This window comes from Mastigoproctus giganteus, chromosome 5, assembly GCF_048544385.1.
Source record: "Mastigoproctus giganteus isolate SK-2022 chromosome 5, ASM4854438v1, whole genome shotgun sequence".
Classification (NCBI taxonomy): Eukaryota; Metazoa; Arthropoda; class Arachnida; order Uropygi; family Thelyphonidae; genus Mastigoproctus; species Mastigoproctus giganteus.
In genome coordinates this window covers 53,607,423-53,631,339 of record NC_143579.1, presented here as the reverse complement: position 1 = coordinate 53,631,339, position 23,917 = coordinate 53,607,423, and the positions used below count along the sequence as shown (strand labels likewise).

Here is a 23,917-nt window from a genome sequence, read left to right as displayed (position 1 = left end):
TATCTGCCTTTGATGTTTTGAGCAATACCTCAAATTCATCAAATTTATTTACCAAACTCCTAGCATTGGTGTACACGCAAGTATACATGCACCTGTTCCTATTCTTAGCTACCCTAACAGAACCCATGTGTTTACTTGTACCACAATGACTCCCAGCAGTCTCTGAAATATCCTGCATCTTGTTTTCCGGGCTGCTGCTCATTCCAATAGAAGCAGTGCAAGAATCACTTTCACCTCTGCCAGTGGCTACTGTTAATCTATTAGTCCTTGTATCCCCCAATGCTAGTAGTTTTCCGACCCACCTAACACTGCCTGGATAGCATCAGCAAATATTCACTTGTGGCAAGAGATCATCATTTGACCCTCAGAATAATGATTGATGAGTTGGATGTGAATAAGGAGACAATTTGTCAAATTCTGCCTGAAGATTTAGAGGAAAGTCTATGCAAAATTTGTGTTGCACAACCTCGCGGATGAGTAGAAGCAATGAAGAGTATTATCATGCAAAGACTTCATCCAGATTCTCAAGACAATTCTAATTTTGATGATTGTATTGTCGCTGGAGATGAGTGTTGGGTGTTTCAGTAGGACCCAGAGATGAAGCAGCAAAGCATGCAATGGACTTCAAAATCATCACCAAGGCCCAAAACGTTTCGTTTACAGGGTCAAGATTCAAGTCCAGGATCAAGGCAAGACTGATCATGTTTTTTGACCAACAAGTAGTGATTCATCAGGAATTTGTACTTGTAGGGAAAAGAGGCAATACTGTTTTCTAGTACAGGTGCTTCAAAGACTATTGAAGTGCATTTCCTGGTTGAAGCCACAATTTTGAGAAAAAGGCAGCTGGTTCTTGTTGCACAACAGTGCCCCCTGCCCATTTGTTGTGAAGACATTTCTGATGAAACATGGCATTGCACAGATCAGCCATCCACTCTACTCTCCCAACCTAGCATCAGCAGACTTCTTCCTCTTTCCCGAAGTGAAAACTGCCTCAAAGAAAAGAGATTTCAGATGTTGAGGCCATAAAGAAAAACATAACCGCTGAAATGAACATCATCTCTTTGAACACTTTACTGACTCTTTGCAGAAACTTAGAACAATGAAATAAGTGTATTTAAAAAGGTGGTGATTACTTGGAATAAAAATAAAAATCCATTTTCATCTCCTTCACTTTGTGTTCTTTTATTCTATCAGTCTGGGAACTTTATTGCCACACCTCGTATAATAATAATAACTGTAAATCTTGTATTCCTTGCACATAGACGGGTACATAAAATATAAAACTGAAAATAATGCAAGGCTAGAACAGAAAAAAACTTCTAATCTTTGTGACAATATTAATTAATTTGACAATGAATGACTAATACTGAATGCAATGAAAACACTGACAGCATAGATCTCAAATGATGCTGGGGCTAATCACATAAAGCAAAATAACACTGCACATTGGCAATCTTTAAACATTAATGAAATGCCGTGTGCTTTCCTTTGGCACACCAAAGCTTTATAAAGCTCAATGAGATGGGACCAATTCTGATTATAAAAATTAAAGTAGCAGACAATTTTGATTATAAAATTTTTTTAAGAAAAGGAGAATAGTCTTTGGTTCACATTTAACATTTGTGTTAGGGCATTTTTCATTTCATTTTAAGACATTTTTGCAATCTTTGAATGCATCTAGCTGGTAGTAAAGACAATTCAGTCTCAGTAAGAATACAGTGTCCTTTAATCGATGCTTTTCAAAGTCCTTCATAATATGGAATGCAGGGCAGTGTAAATGTAATTAACAAATTGTAATCCCTGCCCTGCATTTATCACCCTTCAAATCTTTATTTTAGTTTTGCAATATTTATAGCATTACTATAAAAACTTTTAGCGTGGTGTAATAAGTACATCCAATCAGGCGGTGATTACTTTGAATAAAAATAAAGCCATTTTTGAGTCCCTTCACTTTGTGGTCTTTTTATTGCACCAGTCTAGCAGTCCGTGAACTTTATTTCCACACCTCGTATATTTGTAAAATGTAACAATCTGTGAATTCCCTCCCCCACTCCTGTTGAAGCATCAACTTTACTGCCACGATGCACACTACCTCTCAAAATAATGGTCTAGCCTTTTCTGGTAATGTGGTATACTCTTTCGACACCTTCCTAGAATGCAAATACACTGTAGTTAGCTGATTTACTTTCTGTGAGCACAAACTTTACTAGAATTTTATTAGGTTTACAAACTAAGGCAGATTATGAGAAGTCTTTGGCTTAGGATGTGAAGAAAAGTAGTGAAGAATACATATAAATTAATGTCACCCATTAATTTATATGTATCCCATGCATTTTTCTTCTCTGACATATGTCTCATTAGTTCATCTGACATCCATTTAGGCCTAAAACTTGAACAATATTTCTTAGTTGGTATGTAAAGCCTAGTAGCTTTTAAGATAAATTCTTTGAATGCTTCCCATTTTGAATTTGCTATTGGTAACATCATCAGTTGGTCCCACTGTATAGAATTTAAATACTGTCTCAGACCATCACAGTCGCCTTTACGAAAGCAAAAACCTTCCCTTTACCCCTGATGGTAGTTACCTCTTTGAGTAAATCCCACTTCAGTACACTATGATCACTGCCCCCTAGTGGTTCCTTTATCTGCAGATTCTTAATGCATGAAGAATCACTACTGATAATCAAATCAAGAGTATTACCCCCCTCTAGTTGCCTCCCGAACATGCTGATGTAGAAAACAATCATCCAATAAATCCACAAAAGCCTTGCTAGTGTCAGTGACCAACCCACAAATTCCAGTCAATATCTGGGATATTAAAATCCCCCATTATAAGACTCTCTGATTGCCCACTCTATTTCCTGTACAATTTCTTATTATACTCATCGGAGTCATTATAGCACACTCCTACTCTCAGTTTTGATCTCCCAATGCTTATGTCACACCAAATTGACTCGACACTGACAAGCGAACTGATTGAGGTGTATAAGGTCTTGAATGGATTGAGCAGGCTCAATGCTGATGGGATTCTTCCTCTTGCTCAGATTACAAACCTGAGGGCGCATAGATTCAAACTTGAAGAAAGACAGTTGTAGAATAGATGTACAGAAATTTGCCTTTAGCCAGCAGGTAGTTGATTGCTGGAATAAACTTCCATCTGTTGTTGTGGAAGTTGATAGCTTAAATAAATTTAGGGCAGAACTAGACAAACATTTGGAACGAATGGATCAGTGAAATGGGAAGGGGTTTTTTTTTTGTTTTTTTTTTTGACTGATGCTGTATTTCTTGCATCATATGCCTCTACTAATGCTAATTGCTAATAAATTGTTTATCCTAATGCTAATGTTTCTACTGCTATTTTAATGAAGCAAATTTTTGATTTATACATTCCCTATACTTTCATTCATTGGGAACAACTGAAAACTGTATTTCTTGAAAACTACAACCTTCAGAAACCTAAGTCTAACGTCAAGTTTCTCCTGAATTAGGGTCAACGGTACCTTTTGTATATTTTCTGTATAATTTCTATTTTTTTGGCCTAAAATTTTAACCACATACTAGATTTATATTTCAACCTTACGCAATTCTATATCTGTAATGTATTTTTAATATTAGTCTGTATACAAAGATATTACAGAAATCAGCTATATTTTATTGTCTTTTGAAACTGATCTTCCAGGTTCTTGTTTATACTCCAGCACAACCATCAGGTCAGTGGAGTTTACAATAAATTGTCAATATAAACGTTAATTGTATTTAGCAGTCACGGGCTTGAACCCCAGTCCACTCAAAGAGCCCATGCTACTGCACTTTCACTTCTGACCACTCAGCTACATCATTGACCCTATTGAAGTCTGGAAGATTGATTTTTATATGTTTGTTGTTTGGTTTTTAGGAGCATTAGCAACTAAGGCCATATTGCTCCTGGAAATGAGGTGGTCATTCCCTGACCTTTCCGCATCCTCCGTATTTGGTGGTGACGGGCTCGAACCCCGATCTAATCAAGAAGCGTGTGTGTGCTACGTACTGCTGCTCCTTCCCACCTGGCTACGGAGGCGCCTGATTTTTATATATGTGCTATAAAGTATGTTTTCTCTCATGTTATTAATTTATTTCTCATGATGGTTACACATAATGTCTTCTCCTTTTTTTGCTTTAATACCATTCTTTTCTATGTTTTGCAATTACTAGGCATAATTCATGCTGACCCTCTCCTCCCCTTCTCTCTTTTCAACATACCATCTAGCTAATTAGTTCTCTTTCTATATTTTATGCTTTGTTACTTATTTCTATTTAAAATTCCCTATTATTAAGATTGTTTCTTCTGACTTCTCAATCTCTCCACTACATAAGAGTACTATAGCTTTACATGACCTATTGTGTTTGTGATCACCATTAAAAAAAGGAAAAGCCTTCTCATTCAACTCTTATGGAGTGCTTTATTCATATTATATACTTTATATTATACTTCTTTAGAGGCTTTTACTATGTGTTATTATTATACTTTTGTGCATATAATGTTTTTAAACTTTGCTGTCTCATCAGAATATTTACTACTTCTGAAATGTATGTTGATGGGAGAGCACTCTTACCATGTGAAATTTCTTATCAATTTTTGTTCATTGAGGCACTTAACAGGTACAACCCTCCCTTCCACCTCTAACACTTTCAACACTGAAATATACAATTTGGTTATCTTTCTGGATTCTTACTGAACCATAACTTCTAGACCAAAGAATCCTTCCGTAGATCCTAGTATACTTTCTAAATATGCACCCTTCCCCACATATGGTTTCGAAGAGGGGTCAATAAGAATCCAAAAATGTAACCAAATTACATATTTTAGTGATGAAAGAGTTTGAAGGTTTGTATCTACCTCTGCAGTGTCTTAATAAACTAAAATTTATAAATAATTTTGCACTTTAATAATATTTTCCCTTCAACATATGTTTCATATCATTATGTAATGTCCTTTATGAACTGTATTTACTACTTTTGCAGTATATTCAAATTAATGCAGTGGAAGACTATTATTAATTTTATTTTGTTTAATTTCTTTCTGCTTGCTATTCAGAACTATCATACTATGTGGAACATATCATGTGGAATTGCTGAATTATCAGAAGGGTGAGCATGGAATATTGTATATTCATTTTTTTTTCATAGGTATGTAAATTTTAATAGGGTTGTCAACCATAACTTATTACCATTTGGTATTCTTGTATTAAAATAAACTTAAAATATAAAGTACATTCTGAAAGTTATGACTGGTTTTTTTTTATCTGAAATCTGTAGCTATTCATGTAATTTGTTTTATGCATATGTGGGGCAGACTCAATTCTACCTTACAAATTCTTGTACATTCATTCCTGTCATGGCATATGCAGTATGTTTTCTCTTTAACATCTCTCTCTGCTGCTTTGTTTTTAGCAGTATTAGTCTGCTTGCGTAGAGATGGACAAGTGAGCAGTAAATTTAAATTTTGTTTAAAACTGGGCAGAAGTGCCACAGCAACACAATATGTCACTTCTTGTGTTTTTGAGCAGTGTGATCATTTTCACAAAGGCAGGAGAAAGGTTGAAAATGATTCCTCTGGCCATACTTTTGCTATATGAAATTCTAATGAAAACCTCAACAGGATCTAGGAATTTTTGCAACATGAGCACTGAATGACAATTCAAATACCATCAGATGACTCAAATTGTGTGCAAGGTTTATTCTTGCACAGCCTAACACCAAGAGAAAAAAAAAAAAAAAAAGTAAACCCTGGCTGTATTTTGTGTTGACCTTCTGCAAACTTAACTTAATGACAAGTGGCAGTGCCTTTATTAGTGCCATCATTGTTGTAGGTGAAAACTAGTGATTCAAGTGACAGAGTCAAGAATGGAGAGGAAAGCCTGTCACCTCCCTCAAATAAAGTTTGTTGAGAAATCAAAAGTGAAATCCTCATTGATCACTTTTTTGATTCTAAAGGAATTGTGCATGAGGGATTTACTCCTGCAAGTGTAATTGTTAATCTGAACTTTTACAAGCATGTTCTATGCTTATACCACTTATGAATATTTGTTACCAGTACCCTTAGGTGTGGTGTGGGAATCCATAAATTGGTTCTTCTTGAATTCACACACACACACACACACACACACACACACACACACACACACACACACACACACACACACACACACACACACACAAACAGTACTATCTGACCAACAGATTTTGGCCAAAAGACAAATCGCTGTCTTATCCACCTCATCCACCCTATTTTCCAGATTTTTCACTATTGAACTTTTTTCTTTTCATGTGGCTCAAAATAGCCATGAAAAGCCATTGCTGTGAGGATGGCCCTTCATGGCTATAAGATTCACATAGCTGTGACAGAGTGTCTGAACAGCATTCCCGAAAAATACTTCCAAATTGCTTCAATGATCTCTTACGGTATTGGTATTGAAAACATTGCATTAATGCAAGAGGAGACCACTTGAGGTGGAAAGTTCCTTTAGTTTGTAAGTACCTTCTATAATTTTTTTATAAAATCAGTCTTGGAACTTTTGAGACAAGGCTTGTATTAACATTGATTAGTGTATTAACAATAATGTAGTATAAGTAATGTACAGTCTTTAATTGCATTCAGTGCATTTATATACTTTATATACATCTTGTATGTAAGGTGTATAAATGTTTGTACTTTACTATACATATCAACAGCACAGCCTATAGAATAATATATAATACATATTGAGTCATTTTATGCAATATGTCATTTTATGACATATTGCATAAAATGTCATTTTATGACCTTTCAAAAGGTCAGTTTATGCACAACTTTAAAATCTTTTTTTGGTCTGAAAACTATTTATTTAATAAGCAGATATTTTATAATTTCATATAATTATCTGATATTTCTATGTATTTTTCTTTTAATTGAAACTCTTTTTATGTTAAAGCAGTAGTATCCAGTTTTCAGTTGAAGACTGTCAACCAGTACAAACTGGGAACTTTTCTCTTTGTCAGTGCAATCACATTGGAACTTATGCAGTTTTATTGACAACATATGCCCATCCTGTAAGTAAAGATTCAAATTAATATTACAATTAAAGGAAAAATTGCAATAATTTTATATACACAAATAACTAATCTTTATTAATATAATTCATTATAGTCTTTGCTTTTTTGCTTTATAAAATTTTTATAATTACTTTAACCAGTGTGCATTCATTAAAAGTGTTATTTATGTAAGTATTTAAAAGTGTTATCTATAAAAAAAATGGGCCTTCAAACTTTAAATCCATTATTTTATTCAATAAGCCGTGGAAAAGACAAAATATTTGTAAATACTGGAAAAATAAATCACATAGCTTTAGTTGATTTACTTTCATTGATTTTTTTTTTTTTTTTTTTGCTGTTTGCAACCTCAGGACAACTGGCAGAATGCAATCCTGTCTCTGCCATTTGCCTTGATATTGCTCACTAAATACTATTGTTATTTATTATTAGTAGTAGTGGTAGTGCTAGCAAATGATGCATGGAAGCAAGCATTTACAGCATCAGCAAAAAATAAACAACAATACTACCCACCTCATCTGTCCATCCCATCTTATAACATACTGTCTAATTCTTCCTTTAATTTATTCAAACTACCCACTTCCACATCCAATAATCAGTTACTCTCTGACTGAAAGAAAATTTTCACACATCTATCTGGCAGCTATCCTTTTTCAATTTGAGTTTGCCCCCTTGTGTGCATTGTCTGAAAAAGAGAATACCATCATCATTCAGGTCTCCTCACAAGTGTCTACTTTCCAAGCACTGCAATTTGCAGAACCAAAGTCTTTTGTAGTAAGAGTACCCTTTTGTCTTCTTGACTAATCTGGTTGATCCTCTCTGCAACCAATCCTAAAAGTCCACATCTTACTTAAAAAGAGGCTTGCAGAGCTGTATACAATAGTCAATGTGTAGCTTAACCATTGTATTATACAATGAGATAATCACCCCTTTGTCCCTGCTGGCAAAATTCCTGTATGTCATTGACAGAACACCATGAGCTGTTCTGGCAGCCTGTCTGCACTGCTCGAAAAACTTCATATTAGAATATACAGTTACTCCTAGATCTCTTTTGTTCTCCACAATTTTAAGTGTGGTGTCAACTAATTCTGGGATTACTGCTGCCCATATGCAGTACCTTACATTCACCAATGTTAAACCTCAATTGCCGCTTCTCAGCACATGTGCCTAATTTATTCAGATCTTGCTGCAGTTGCATGCCTTGATTCCTGTCATTAATCACCCTGCCAACCCTTTGTATCATCTTAAATCTTAGACAATAAGCTTGATATACCTTCATCAGTAGTACCTTTAATAAATACTGTAAACAGTATGGGGAGGCCAGTACTGAACCCTGAGGGCTTTTCCTGATAACATTAGTCCAAGAAGAGCAGTGCCTATTTATAACCAACCTCTGTGTTCTGCTACTCAACCATTATTGATGGCATTTAACCTTTATCCATAGCAGCAACTTTTCCCTAATTCCACACTACTCCAATCTGTATAGAAATCTTTCATGTGTAACAATGTCAAAAGCCTAAATGGATGTGAGATGAACTAATGAGACATATGACAGAGAAGAAAAATGCATGGGATACATATAAATTAACACATGACACAGAAGCCTATGACAGATACAAGTTGATCTGCAATCAAGTTACAAAGGAGGTTAGGCAGGCAAAGGCAGATTACGAGAAATCTTTGGCAAGGGATGCAAAGAAAAACAGCAAAGAGTTCTTTACTTATGTAAACTCTAGAAGGAAGGGGGTGAATCACATTGGTCCACTTGATATCGATGGGTCAACTGTTGATGATCCTGCTCAGGTAGTTAACAAACTAAATGAATATTTTGAATCGACATTCACACATGAGGAGTTATTCAGTGAGGGGAATTCCAGAGGTGTATTCAACTCTGGCAGTAAGCTATATAATCTTGTAATAACTGAGAGTAAAGTGGAGGAGAAATTGTTGAAGATAAACACAAGAAAGGTATACCTGGGGTGGATGGGATCTATCCAGTTATATTAAAGGAGGCAGCAAAGGAAGTAAGCAAACCCTTAGCCATAATTATGAGAGCTTCCTTGGACTCAGGGGAGGTACCCACAAACTGGAGATGTGCAAATGTGACCCCAATTCACAAAGGAGGATCAAAGGCCAACACAAGTAATTATAGACCTGTGAGTTTAACTTCTGTTCCAGGAAAATTAATGGAGGCACTGGTTAAAGAAGCACTGCAGGATCATCTAGACAAGACTTCAGTTATAGCTCAGACACAGCATGGTTTTGTTAAGGGGAAGTCTTGCCTGACCAATTTGATTGGATACTATGATGCAGTCACAAAAGAACTGGATGCAGGGAATAACTTTGATATTATATATTTGGATCTTAGAAAGGCTTTTGATACTGTTGCACATGGAAGACTGCTGCACAAATTGGAGCAGTGTGGCATTGGAGGCAAATTGCTGCTATGGATAAAGGGATGGTTGAGGGGGAGAAGACAGAGAGTGGTAATCAATGGACACTGCTCATCGTGGACTAATGTTATTAGTGGAGTCCCTCAGGGTTCAGTGTTGGGTCCATTATTGTTTTCTGTATTGATAAATGATATTGATGATGGTATATCAAGCTTAATGTCCAAGTTTGCAGACGATACAAAGGTTGGCAGGGTTGTCAAGGACACTATGCTGCTGCAACAGGATCTGGAAAGGTTGAGCAGATGGGCTGAGAGGTGGAAAATGAAGTTTAACATTAACACATGTAAAGTACTGCATATGGGAAACAGCAACCCCAGAGCAACGTATCAACTCTGTGGTACTACACTGACAGTGGTAGAGAATAAAAAGGACCTGGGGGTAATTGTGCAGGCAGATACGAAGTTCTCTGAGCAGTGGAGATGGGCTTCAAGAGTAGCTCATGGTGTCTTGTCAATGATATACAGGAATTTTTCTAGCAGGGATAAGGAGGTGATTATTCCCTTGTATAAGGCAATGGTCAGGCCACACCTTGAGTACTGTATACAGGTCTGGAGGCCTCATTTCAAGAAGGATGTAGAGCTGCTGGAATGAGTACAGAGAAGGGCAACAAAATTAGTGAATGGAACAAAGGGGTACTCTTACGAAGAAAGGCTTAAGTTTTGCAAATTACAGTGTCTGGAGACTAGGCACCAGCGAGGTGATCTGATAGAGGTGTATAAAGCCCTAAATGGTTTGAGCATGCTCAATGCTGATGGGATTCTTCCTCTTGTTCAGAATAATCACTTGAGAGGGCATAAATTCAAATTGAGGAAAGACAGATGTAGGATAGATGTGCAGAAATTTGCCTTTAGCCAGTGGGTAGTTGGTTGGTGGAACAGACTTCCATCCCTTGTTGTGGAAGGTGATAGCCTAAATAAATTTAAGGCTCAGCTGGACAGGTATTTCGGACGAACGGAGGGGTGAAGTGGGTTTTTTTTTTTTTTTTGGCTGATGCTGCATAAGCTTGCTTTCTTGCATCATATGCCTATGCTAATGCTTTACTGAAATTTAAACATATGATGTCAAAATTATTATTTTCATCCAGTTCCTTTTTTACTATGTCATAGTAGCTATTCAGATTGGTCAGACAGGATCACCCTTTAATGCACCCATGCTATGCATAATTCTGTTTCTGTTAAGATGATCCTATAATACTTTTTTTAATGATCCCATTTGCACACTTCCAATCTGTAGGAATCTCCCCTGAATCCAAGGATGCTCTCATAATTATGGCCAAGGGTTTGCTTACCTCTTTTCCTTCTTTTTTTGATATAACTGGATAGATCCCATCCATGATATAAATGTTGGGAGGGTGAGTAGCAATGCAAGGCAGGCTGTTCTTCAGAATAATTTGGACAAACTTTGTGGATGGTTGGAGATATGGAAATGAAGTTCGGTTATTCTTCAGAATAATTTGGACAAACTTTGTGGATGGTTGGAGATATGGAAATGAAGTTCGGTTATTATTGCCTAAACTTAGGGACCTTACATTTTCCAAATGTAAGGTTCCACATTTGGGAAATGATAACCTGAGAATAATTTATGCACTGAGTGGGGTAGAGCTGAAGGGTGTAAATGAAGAAAGGAACTGGGTGTTTTGATGCAATCAGATGTGAAGGTTAGCATGCTCTTTAAGCAGGTGAATTGCAGGTAGTCGGGAAAATGCACAGTGTCTTTTTAGTGATTTTTCTGTATCTGTGTATCTGAGGAGAAGGAGATTATATTTCATTATTCGGGTCAGTGATGAGACCACATTTGAAATGTGTTTGGATTTAAAGGCCTCAACTACCCAGGAAAGAGTTTATTCAAGTGATTTCCAGTATTTCTCTGAATAGTTTATATTTATGTTTATATTTAATTTTTTGTGTCCTGTTTCAATATGAAAATTCCACTGCTATTCAGTTTTCTCCCTTCCTCTACTGCCTTTACACCTTTACAGATCCCTCCTAAATGCTTTTCTAAAGCTCTAGCCCACACATTTGTAATATCTCTGCTTATGAATACCTCTTAATATTCTTACTAGAAGAGTCACTTATATTTGGGCCCTTTCAAGAAGCTTCATATCTCTTCTTAACAGTCTGATTATGTCAGTGCACAACTGGAACTGTATTGTCTGACAATGAGAAGAGTTACGGGATGAATAGACAAAGATTTTTTATTTTATTTTATTTATTTATTTATTATTATTATTATTATTATCTTTTTTTTTTTGGCTGATGTAGCAAAAGTCTTGCTTCCTTGCATCTGTTAGTTTTTACCAATACTAATTACCAACTGCAGACTTTTGCTATATTTCTTTCAGACTTCTTTCAGCAATATACAGTCTTACCAAACATTTATACATTTATACAATGATGTTCAAAGAAAGTGCATCACCCCTGAAAATTGTAATTGTTGTCTAAATAACGTAAGTATATGGCTTACAGATTGCATCAGATAAGATTAACATGCGTAGGTGATGATGTAATATTGCCTCAGCTGTTACTTTCAGCTATATAAGCAAGCTCTGCAAGAGCTGCAGTCATTCCTTGCTTGTGTTAGGATGGCGAGTTATGTGCAGTTGACACCATGAAGAAAGAGTACTATTGTTTCTTTACGTGATGAAGGATGTTCTTCCCGTCATATTGCTTATAGAGTGTCTTGTAATCAGTCGACAGTGAGTAGATTTCTTTCCAAAGTCAAGAATACTGGTTCTGCTGACAGGAAAAAAGGAACCTGATGCAGAGTTTCTACACCAAAACAGGACCATGTTTTGAAGAGCTTATGCCTTAAAAACCACAAAGCTTCTTCGTCTGAGCTGAAAAGAGAACAGGAAGAACATACAGGAGTGGTAGCAAGTGCAGTAACAGTCAGAAGATGCCTCTTCAAAAATGGACTTGTAGCCCGTCTTCCTAAGAGGAAACCCTCCTCAAACAAAAAATGAAAAAGGCACGATTAATTTGATGTAAAGAGCATGTCAAATGGATCCCCAAGGAGTGGAAGTCAGTCATTTTCTCGGATGAGAAGAAATTCAACCTGGATGGCTCTGATGGGAGACAAACGATTCACCATAGACGTGGTGAAGAATACCATCCAGAATGTATGGTGTCTACAGTGAAATTCTCTACCAGCCAAATGATATAGGGGTGCATTTCGTATTGTGGAGTTGGTCACCTGCAGTTTATAAAAGGTTCCGTAAATGCCAATGGATAGCTGACTATATTGAAAGGCAAATTGCTGCCAACCGTTAGAGACCATTTCAACCTGCCAAGTAACTGCATCTTTCAGGACGACTCTGCTCCTTGTCATTGGGCGAAAAGTGTAAGTAGGCACTTCTGTAGTTACTTTAGCTTCATTTTTGCATTAGAGGTTCGACAATAATGTGTTTACATTTGTTACAGGTGAAAAAATGGTTGGAAGAACGGTCCATTACAACTGTTAGCTGGCCAGGAAACAGCCGGGACTGAATCCTATAGAGAACTGTTGGCATCGTGTGGAATCTGAAATTGCCAGAAAGAAACCAAAGACCCTTCGTGAACTTCAGGAAGCCATAATTTGTGTTTGGAACCACAAACTATCAGTTGAATTATCTTCAGAAATTGATCTTGTCAATGCCTTGACGGTGTGCAGCTGTCATCAGAGCCAGAGGCGGTTCAACTAAATATTAGTTTTCACCTGGTGAACTTTTCATTTTGTTTTCCATTTAAAATGATAAACTGAAGCAAATTGAGGGCTTCTGATAACATTTCAGCCATAATTGTCGTCTTTACCAAAAACTGTTGTATAAAGGTTGCAAATGCTCATTTTGGAATATTTTGAGAATACATATCAAATAATACTTAGCTTTGCCTTAACTAATAATAAATATCTTTTGTTTATATTTCTATTTGTGATGCTAGTCATTAATGTAACATACCATCACGAAAAAGGATTAGAAATGTGAAATTCCTAGGTGATGCACTTTCTTTGAACACCAGCGTATATTTTTGTACTATCAGCAAAGATCTTTATATTTATTTTAAAATTTCTCACATCTTTCAAGGTCATTTAAAAAAACATTTTGATATAGTGTCAAAAGCTTTTTTTTTTTTTTTTTTTTTTTTTTTAAATTTAAGAAGTCAGTTTTCAATCCATTATCAAGTAAACTTGTAATCTGTGATATGAAATATATAATATCAATATGCATTGATTGCCTTTTTACAACAAGGCGCCTCCGTAGCCAGGTGGGAAGGAGCAGCAGTGCGTAGCACACGCTTCTTGATTAGACCGGGGTTCGAGCCCGTCACCACCAAATATGGAGGATGCGGAAAGGTCAGGGAATGACCACCGCATATCCCGGAGCAATATGGCCTTAGTTGCTAATGCTCCTAAAAAAAACCAATCAAATAAAACCTTTTTACAAAATGATGATTAACATTTAATAAATTCAATTTTATAAAATCATATAACTCTCATTTCATTATCTCATTAGATAATGAATTTAAAAGTTATATTGGATCTCTTTTCTTAAAAGTAGGTAAAATATAAGCATGCTTCATTGATTTTCAAAAAAAAAAAAAAAAATTCCTTCCATATTATTAGCCTGGCAGTGTTTTCACATTTGAACTGCCAGGTTCCTTGCAAAAAAAGAAAATGCATATTTAGTAATAGTAATCATGGCATGTGATGCAAGAAAGCAAGCTTATGAGTTTATGTAGCATCAGCCAAAAAAAAAAAAAAAAAAAAAAAAAAATTTTTTTTTACACACAACCATTCCCTCTAAATGTTTGTCCAGTTCCTCTTTAAATTTATTTAAGATATCAACTTCCACCACGACAGATGGAAGTTGATAGCTTCCATCTGTCGATAGTTTGTTCCAGCAATTAACCACCCACTGGCTAAAGGCAAATTTCCGCACATCTATTCTACAGCTGTCTTTCCTCAGTTTCAATTTATGCCTCGTTAGGTTCATAATCTGAACAAGTGGAAGAATCTTTTTTTTTTTTTTTTTTTTTCTCTGGTGCAGCAAAAGCCTCAGGTTTCCTTGCACCATATAGCTAATTATAATAATAATAATAATCCCATCAGAATTCAGCGTGCTCAACCCATTCAAGGCCTTATACACCTCAGTCAAATCACCTCACAGGTGCCTAGTCTCCAACCGCTGCAATTTGCAAAACTTAAGCCTCTCTTGGTAAGAGAATCCCTTCATTCCCCTCGCTAATCTTGTTGCCCTTCTCTGTACACGCTCAAGCAAATCTACGTCCTTCCTAAAATGAGGCCTCCAGACCAGTACGCAGTACTAAAGGCGTAGCCCGACCATTGCCTTACACAGAGGGACAATCACCTCCTTTTCTCTGCTAGCAAAATTCCTGTATATCATTGACAAAACCCCATGACCTGCTGTTGCAGCCTGTCTGTATTGTTCAGAAAACTTCATATCTGACTGCACCATTACTCCCAGGTCTTTTTCATTTTCTACCACCCTAAGTGTAGTACCTTGGAGAAATCCTTGCTATTTTTCTTAGCATCCTTTGCTAAAGATTTCTCATAATCCCCTTCCCCCCCATACTTCTCCTTCAACCCATGCACGGTACTAAGTACTATAGGTTTTGATACCTTTCGTGTTTGGGGTTTTCATAAAAAAAAAAAAAAAAAAAAAAAAAACCACACAGTTGGCACGTTTCTCTGGGGTTACTTCTACCCATACGCAGTACTTTACATTTGTCAATATTAAACTTTAGTTGCCACTTCTCGGCCCATCTTCCCAAATTTTCTAGATCCTGTTTCAGTAGCACACTGCCATTACTGTCATTAACAACCCTGCCAACCTTTGTATCATCTGCGAACTTCGACACTAAGCCTGATACACCTTCATCAATATCATTGATAAATATACAAAACAATAGTGGACCCAACACCGAACCCTGTGGGACTCCACTAATAACATTAGTCCACGAAGAGCAGCACCCATTGATTACCACCCTCTGTCTTCTCCCACTTAACCATCCTTTTATCCATTGTAGCAACTTACCCTTAATATCATTCTGCTCCAATTTGTACAATAGTCTTCCATGCGCAACAGTGTCAAAAGCTTTCTGAAATTCAAGTATATGATATCAAAATTATTTTTTGCATCCAGTTCCTTTGTGACCACATCATAATATCCAATCAAATTTGTCAGACAAGACTTTCCCTTAAGAAACCCATGCTGTGTCTGAATTATTGCTGCAGTCTTGTCTAGACAATCCTGCAATGCATCTTTAACCAGTGACTCCATTATTTTACCCGGAACAGAAGTTAAATTAACTGGTCTCTAATTACTTGTGTCACCCTTCGTTCCCCCTTTGTGAATTGGAGATACATTTACACATCTGCAGTCCGTGGGGACCTCCTCTGAGTCCAAGGATGCTCTCATAATTATGGCTAAGGGTTTGCTTAGTTGCTTTGCCACCTCCTTTAATATAACTAGATAGATCCTGTCCACCCCAGGTGCCTTTCTTATGTTTATCTTCAACAATTTCTCCTCCACTTTGCTCCCAGTTACTACAAATCATTAAGCACCTTGTTATAATTTGATAACCTTCTGACATTTTCAATCCTTAATAACTCCTCATGTGTGAATGTTGATGCAAGATACCCATTCAGTTTGTTTGCTATCTGAGCAGGATCTTCAACAGTCAAACCATCGATATCAAGTGGACCAATCTGATTCATCCCCTTCCTTTTAGAGTTTATATAAGTAAAGAAATCCTTGCTATTTTTCTTAGCATCCTTTGCTAAAGATTTCTCATAATCTTCCTTTGCCTGCCTAACCTCCTTTGTGACTTGATTACAGACTAGCTTTTTATCTGCCATAGGCTTCTGTGTCGCCTGATAATTTATATGCATCCCATGCATTTTTCTTCTCTGCCACGAGTCTCATTAGTTCATTTGACAACCATTTAGGCCTAAACCTTGACCAATATTTCTTAATATCTTATAAACATTTCATATTCTTAATATTAAATGTTTAGTAGCTTCCACAATTAATTCCTTGAATGCTTCCCACTTTGAATTTGCTATTGGTAACATCATCAGTTGGTCCCACTGTACAGAATTTAAAAACTGTCTCAGACCCCTGTAGTCACCTTTATGGAAGCAAAAATCCTTTCCTTTACCCCTGATGCTAACTATATTTTTAAGTAAATCCCATCAGTACACTGTGATCACTACCACCTAGTGGTTCTTTTATCTGCAAATTTTTAATACACTAATGATCACTGCTGGTAACCAGATCAAGAGTATTACCCTCTCTGGTTGCCTCTCGAACATGCTGCTGCAGAAAACAATTATCCATTAAATCCACAAACGTCTTATTAGTGTGCGAGTGACCAACCCACAAGTTCCAGTCAATATCTGGGAAGTTAAAATCCCCCATTATAAGACATTCTGATTTACTAGCCCACTCTATTTCTCTGTACGATTGTTTGTTGTACTCATTCGAGTCATTAGGCCTATAACACATGCCTACTCTTATTTTTGTTTTCGCAGTGCTTATGTCACACCAAACTGACTCAACAGTGCACTGTCAATCTATATCAACTGGATGCACTTCTTTTGATTTTATGTTTTTCTTAATTAACAGCATAACCCCTCCTCCCTTCCCATCCTGTCTATCCTTTCTGTAGACATACTCCCCAAATTCCAGTTCTGCTATCCCAACAATATCCGCCTTTGATGTCTTGACCAACACTTCAAATTCATCAAATTTATTTACTATACTTCTAGCATTAGTATACATGCAAGTAGTATACATGCACCTATTCTTATTGTTAGTTACATTAACACATCCCATATATCCACCTGTTTCATAATGACTGCCATCAATCTGTGAAACCTCCAGCACCCCTCGCTCCAGGCCACTGCTTATTCTAATAGAAGTAGTGCAAGAATCACCTTCAACTCTGTCTGCAGCTACTTTTAACCTTTCAGTCTTTGGTTTATTTTTTTTGGTTCAAGCTTAATCACTGAAACGTTTTCTGCCTTCCTAAATATTTTAGTGCTGAATTATAGGTATGCAGGACCTTGCATGTTCCAATCCAGTATTTTGATTGTACACCAAACAGTTGCTGTTCTATTCCAAGTTAATTCACTCTTACACTCTCCAACTGTAAACATTACACCACCCTATATGTGAGAGGAATATTTTAGAGCCTTTGATTGGCAATTAGCTGGAAGAAATTGAATTAGAAAACACATGAGAACTTTTGAATGGGTTGTTTCCTCCAATCCTTGTAATAATATTTGTGTAAAGCATTGTAAATTGAATGAATAATAAGTGCTGTAGTTTTCAGGGGTTTTTTTAATATAAAACTACTAAATTTTTTGTATATCACAATATTTTGAATTAAGAAATATTGCTCAATCCATTGACTTCTGCAAGCAGTATAGCAAACAGAATTTTAAGCAGAAAAAGTATGCATGTGTAATTTTGAAATATCATGCTTTTTCATTTTCAACAGAATTAATAAGTTTCTGCAAATTCCTGCTTACGTATGTAATACGCACATGCATCATTTTCAAATTGCATGCCCTTAAAAGTTTTATTCACTGAAAAACGGAAGTGACTATTAGCTTCATGCTTATATTTTTCTCATTTTGCATGGAAATAATATATATTTTTTTTAAATAACTTGTAAAAAAAAAATTTTTAAATATTTAAAATTTTCTATTAAAAATTAAAATGTTACATAAATAAGAAATATCTTAAGAAATACAGTATGATATATTGCAAGCAGAATTCAAAAAAAATTAAAAACTTTTTCCATAAATAAAAAAAAATAGTTGACCACCTGTCATGTACCACATGACACCATTGCAACTTTTTTTTGGGGTGCAAGCACTGCTGGGTTAAATGGAATCTTATAAAGTCTTTTAGTAACATCCTTATATTTATTATATAATTTTATACATAATAATATATAAATTTTGTGTATTTAATTTAATTTCAGGAAGTGCTGCATATTCAGGATGGTTTTGAAATAATTGCTGGGATAGGATGTGCCCTTTGTGCTTTTTTTGTTTGTTTAACTTTTTTCATTCTTCTTATACTTTGGAAGTAAGTTTTGTTTTTGTTTTTATCTCAATATAATTGTTTAAGAAATAATTACGTACCTATGGTAATAAAAGTTTACCAGTGTTTGTTGATATTATAGACATACTTATAATTAGCAATCCACTTACTTTGCTCAAACCTTTATAATAATATTTTAACAAACATGCAGTATTAAAATGTAGGTTATAATGGATCAGCTTAAGCTGATAACTTCACCTTGATAGAAACAAAACATATAAAAATGGAATAATACAAATACAAATGATATAAACACATTACAAATGAATAAAAGTTAAAACCTGGAAATTTGTAAGAAACAGTAAATAATCTTATAAATTAATCAGCAATTGCTTCATTCCTTTTTATGGGACTTATTCTTTTAACCTTTTCTGCAGTCTTATTTTAAATTCTTTTAACCTTCTTTTCAATATTATTTTTAATTTAAACTCTCTAAATGCATTAAACTTTGTGTTAAATGGAAATAAGTCTCTTAAAAAGGTATAAAGTAATTTCTAGTTAATTTATTAAATAGTTTCATCCAAGATTTACAGCTTTAACTATTAACACACGTAACTGAAATAATAAATATTATATTGGAGATGGAAACTGAAATGTAAGATGTAGAATACTTATTCCAAGTCCATGAAGATATGACAAAGAGATTTGTTCAAGAAAAACATCAGCTAGAGGTATATAAACTAATAACTGTACATGGTTATTGTTGTCAGCTTGTAGTTGCTGTTGTTGTCACGTTACTTTTTTTCATCAAATTTATCTGTTTTTATGCAATTTTTTGCAATGGCCAGTAATGACAAGATGTTGAAAGTCAACAAAACCATATTTACGTGCATGTGGAATACGACAGAGTTGTGCAGTACTATATGTTCCTATGTTAGTATTATTTTGTTGACTTGCAACATTATACCACTGTATGAGTTCAGTAAAATACTAGGGTATCTTCACTTTCCTTCACTTTGCTCCATCTTTCCTGCACTGTCATGTCTTCCTGCTCTGGAAACACATTTCTTTTTTGCAGCAACCCTCTTTGCAGTTATTGTGCTATTCTGTTTGTATATCAGTGGTAAAAGGAACCAGCAACATTGCCATGCTATGTCATGTCATACCACTTTTACCACTGATATGCAAAGAGAAAAGCACAGTAACTGCTTGTCCTAGGTAAAAAATTCCAATGCTTCAGATAACAAACCGTGGTTGCAACAACTTTTCTCTCTTTTAGTTTCAGTATTTTGTTAGATAATTGACATCTCCTTTAGAAGCAGACTTCTGGGACATCCTGTATATAAATATTTGTACTATGTTGTTTGTGCACCCATCCTATTTTGTTTTTTCTCAAAGGAAAAATAAACTCATTGTTGAGTATCAGACACTTGAACACATTAATTTTACTCAAATGATTTTCTTGAGATACAACATGCATTCACATTTTTGAATGGGGAAAAAAAATTAGAAAAATGTGCTTGTATATCTGAATAAATACAGTCGTTTTGTGAATGAGTAATTTTTAAGTCATAGTAGTTATTTATAATTAAACAACAACACAGCCCATTCAACACCTATGGGTCACATAGCACATAAGTAATTAGCAGTATTTCATACTTCTAAAATATTATTTTCACACAGTTTTTGTATATAACTAAATAAAAGCAAAATGCTTTTGCACATATTATTACTTTTATCAAAAGTTCTTTCCAAAATAAAAGTTACACTTTATACCTGGTATTACTATGCATCATCATGTGCAGTAATGCCATTGACATGCCAACTGCACAGATGTATCTCCATACACATCCTCACATACATTTTATAAGTGTTTAACAGTATAGTGGTTTTGCCTCTTGTCATTTGTCAAGAAAATTCTGGTTTCAAATCTCATTGGAGATGGGAGAAATTTTTAATGGCTTCTTCCATGTTTATAGCCAATCTCAGACACAAAAGTTGAATTTTTTGCCATGAGTTATTTTCAGGTTTTTCATCCCCAGCACAACATGCAAACTGTCTCATGAACACATCTGTACAGAAATAACATCCTGAAGCAATATGACCTGAAATACTGATTAACAGTAAAACAAAGAATAACACCCCAACATTTTATAAGTGACCAAAGCAAACTGATTGATAAAAATCCACCTGCCAGTACCACACCACTTGCTCAGTCTTGTTTTGCAAAATTCTAATTTTACTACATAACTAATACTACAGGAATTAATGGGAGGAGCAAATTTATTTGATTTTATTTGATGCATAACTAAGCAAAAAGCAAATGGTGTTACAAAAATGTTATCACTTTAACCAGAAATTCTCGTAAAAAAAAACGTTTTAGGTGTAACCAGCTTACAGCTTTATATTAGAAGAAATTTATAGTTCATTAAGCAAGTTTATGAGTGCCCTATTTTTATCTATATTGAACTTGAAGCATGCTTTTTTTTTTACAGTTGAAAATGTAGCAAAAGTTATAGTTAGTCAAATAAGAATAAAGCTTAAATAGAAAAAAAGTGTAATTAAATTACTGGTTAACTATAAATTTATAATTCTTGGTATTTAATTTATAATTCTTGGTACTTGTTTTATTATTACTTCTTACTCAGTTACTTTTATATATATATATATAACAGTGATATTTTTATAATCTTTACTTCATTTTCAGGAAAATTAGAGGTGCCATTACAGCTTTAAAAATACAGGTTTGTGTTGCTTTGATTGGAGCATATGGAACTATTCTTAAAGCTCTTCATGAATCCTTTCATAAGGTTTGTTAATGATTTTTTTTTAATATCATTAACATATGGTGTATACATAACAGATGTAATGCACATCACTCGATTTTTTTACTTGTCTTCATGTAGATGTTAAAATATATCCCACTTTTATAATAAAATGAAACTTAATTGATATAAATAAACATTTACTATTAATTTTTTAACTTCTTATGTACAAGTATATATATATATATTTTTTTCATGGGAACTAAATGGCAAAATAAGTACCATATATAGTATGTCACATTAAAAAAAAAAAATAGCAATCCAGATAAAAACTGGAGACCACATGTCCTGAACATTGTATGTACTAATAATTTAGTTAGATAAATAACTCCAGAAAAAGACAAAAAAAAAATTTGTTGTACTTGGTACTTTATTACAAGTAGGCTTTGGCAAATTTTTTCTAGATCTAGTTACCAATACCAAAAGTTAACAGCCAGATGGGGAAGGGGCTAGCATATTAAAAAATAAAAGGTATTTCAGAAGAGCATTACATAGTAAACTGAAATCATGTGATATGGTAAAAAATACCAGTGTTTTCCTTATTTATTAACTTTAAATTCACATAATGCCAACTTCCAAATGCAGCTGATATCAGTGAGTCTCATACTATGATATGGATGGTCCATTGATAATTAAACTCTGTGAAAATTGGAAGCTTTTTAATTTTATTATGTGATTAACTTTTCTCTATACCTTAAATTAATTATAAATTATATATTCATTATTACCAACATACCAAAGCAACACAAACTGCGCAGCGGGTAGTTGGTTGGTGGAACAGATTTCCATCCCTTGTTGTGGAAGTTGATAGCTTAAATAAATTTAAGGCTCAGCTGGACAGGTATTTCGAACGAACGGAGGGGTGAAATGGGAGTGGGTTTTTTTTGTTTTTTTTGCTGATGCTGCATAAATCATATGCTTTCTTGCATCATATGCCTCTACTAATGCTAATGCTAACGCTAACTGAAAAAGCACAATGGTGATAAATTACTGGATCATTCTCCAAATTACAAACATCATGTATGTAAACAAAGCTCCATAAGTTATACCATATAATGTTTTCAAATATAAACAATCTTGGAATATTTATTTATTTTTTTCCTTAATCAATTAAAAAAAAAGGATAAAGTTTGCTGTATCGATTGTGAGTAACAAACTGAACAGAACCTCATAAAACCTGCATGCCATACCCAGGATCCACAACATGCCAGATTTTTGAAAATTCCAGTTTTTTGAAGGTTATGCACATAGTCTAAATATTCAGGGGTAATTTGTCATTTTTATTAGATAATACAGTAGCTCTGATCCCTATAATTTCCACAGAATGACAGTCATCAATGTTAAACCAAAATGTCAACCCATACTGCTAGACTGATCCAGTGGTTTGTTTGTTTGTTATTTGGTTTTTAGGAGCATTAGCAACTAAGGCCATATTGCTCCAGGATATGCGGTGGTCATTCCCTGACCTTTCCGCATCCTCCGTATTTGGTGGTGACGGGCTCGAACCCCGGTCCAATCAAGAAGCGTGTGCTATGCACTGCTGCTCCTTCCCACCTGGCTACGGAGGCGCCCTGATCTAGTGGGTACTTGCCTAAGAAATAATGGTCACAGGTTCAAATACTGCCTCTGGTACGAGTGTTGTCATTTTCTAGTATAATTTAATATGAAGTATGAATAGTGCAATATAATTTCAGCAATCAAATTGCCTACTGTACCGTTAAGTAATGTATTGCAATCGAGTATTGAATTTCTTGCAAAATGAACAATTTTTACACATTGCAAATACATAGTAACAGTGATCTGGAGTCTAGGATATATGAAACTGGACTTTAAAAAAAGCATCTACAGTGCTTTTCTTAAGTCCAGTTTCAAAAAGTTCTGGATTTTTGAGGTTCTACTGTAATTACTAACTGCCCTCCAGTTAACTTTAATTTCCCACCACCCTAACAAAAGCTGGTTATTAGTATTGGTATTAGAATGACTAAATGGTATGGAAGCAGACGTTTTCCCTTCACCTGCCAAAATATATATATATATATTTTTTTTTTTTTTTTTTTCCTCAATGCTCAAAGGTAATATTCCAATTTTGCTTTGAATTTTACCCACCTCTCTGCCTTGACTACCATATCAGGTAATTTAAATCTAGTGATCTATAATGTGTTAAAGTAAACTTCATGAAATCCAGCTTCTGTTACCCCAGGATTTTATATTTGTGAGTCCAAGTTCTTTTATCTCCTTCCAGTGAAAATATCTCTTTCATTCATTTTACTGATTTTTTCAGGGCCTTATATACCTCAATCAGGTTCCTCCTTCCCCTAGATGTCTAGTAGCCAAGTTTTACAATCTGCACCTTCCAAGCCATACTTCATATGGACATTGATTAGAATCCTTCTTACCAATCTATGTTCTGAAAATTGTAATCTGTTTAAACTATATGGTTTCCCTTCTTTGAATCCATTCTCTATAAGCTCTATGTTTTTCTTCAGGTATGGGCTCCAGACATGAATACAGTATTCTAA

General features: G+C 35.0%; 1 protein-coding gene across 4 annotated transcripts in view; it reads left to right on the top strand.

Moving 5' to 3' along the window:
* LOC150085398 (uncharacterized) overlaps positions 1-23,917 on the top strand; it is a 650,000-nt gene that overhangs the window by 415,769 nt on the left and 210,314 nt on the right. For 3 of the 4 annotated variants that reach the window (XR_016546970.1, XM_090374026.1, XM_090374028.1), the window contains exons 18-21: positions 5,075-5,127; positions 6,951-7,068; positions 18,512-18,618; positions 21,281-21,383. Coding sequence is in view for 3 of the 4 variants with exons in the window: in XM_090374026.1 (XP_090230152.1) it covers positions 5,075-5,127; positions 6,951-7,068; positions 18,512-18,618; positions 21,281-21,383 (381 nt within the window). In the remaining variant the exon portion in view is untranslated. The remainder of the gene's footprint in view (positions 1-5,074; positions 5,128-6,950; positions 7,069-18,511; positions 18,619-21,280; positions 21,384-23,917) is intronic. The other variant, XM_090374027.1, reaches the window with a different exon arrangement.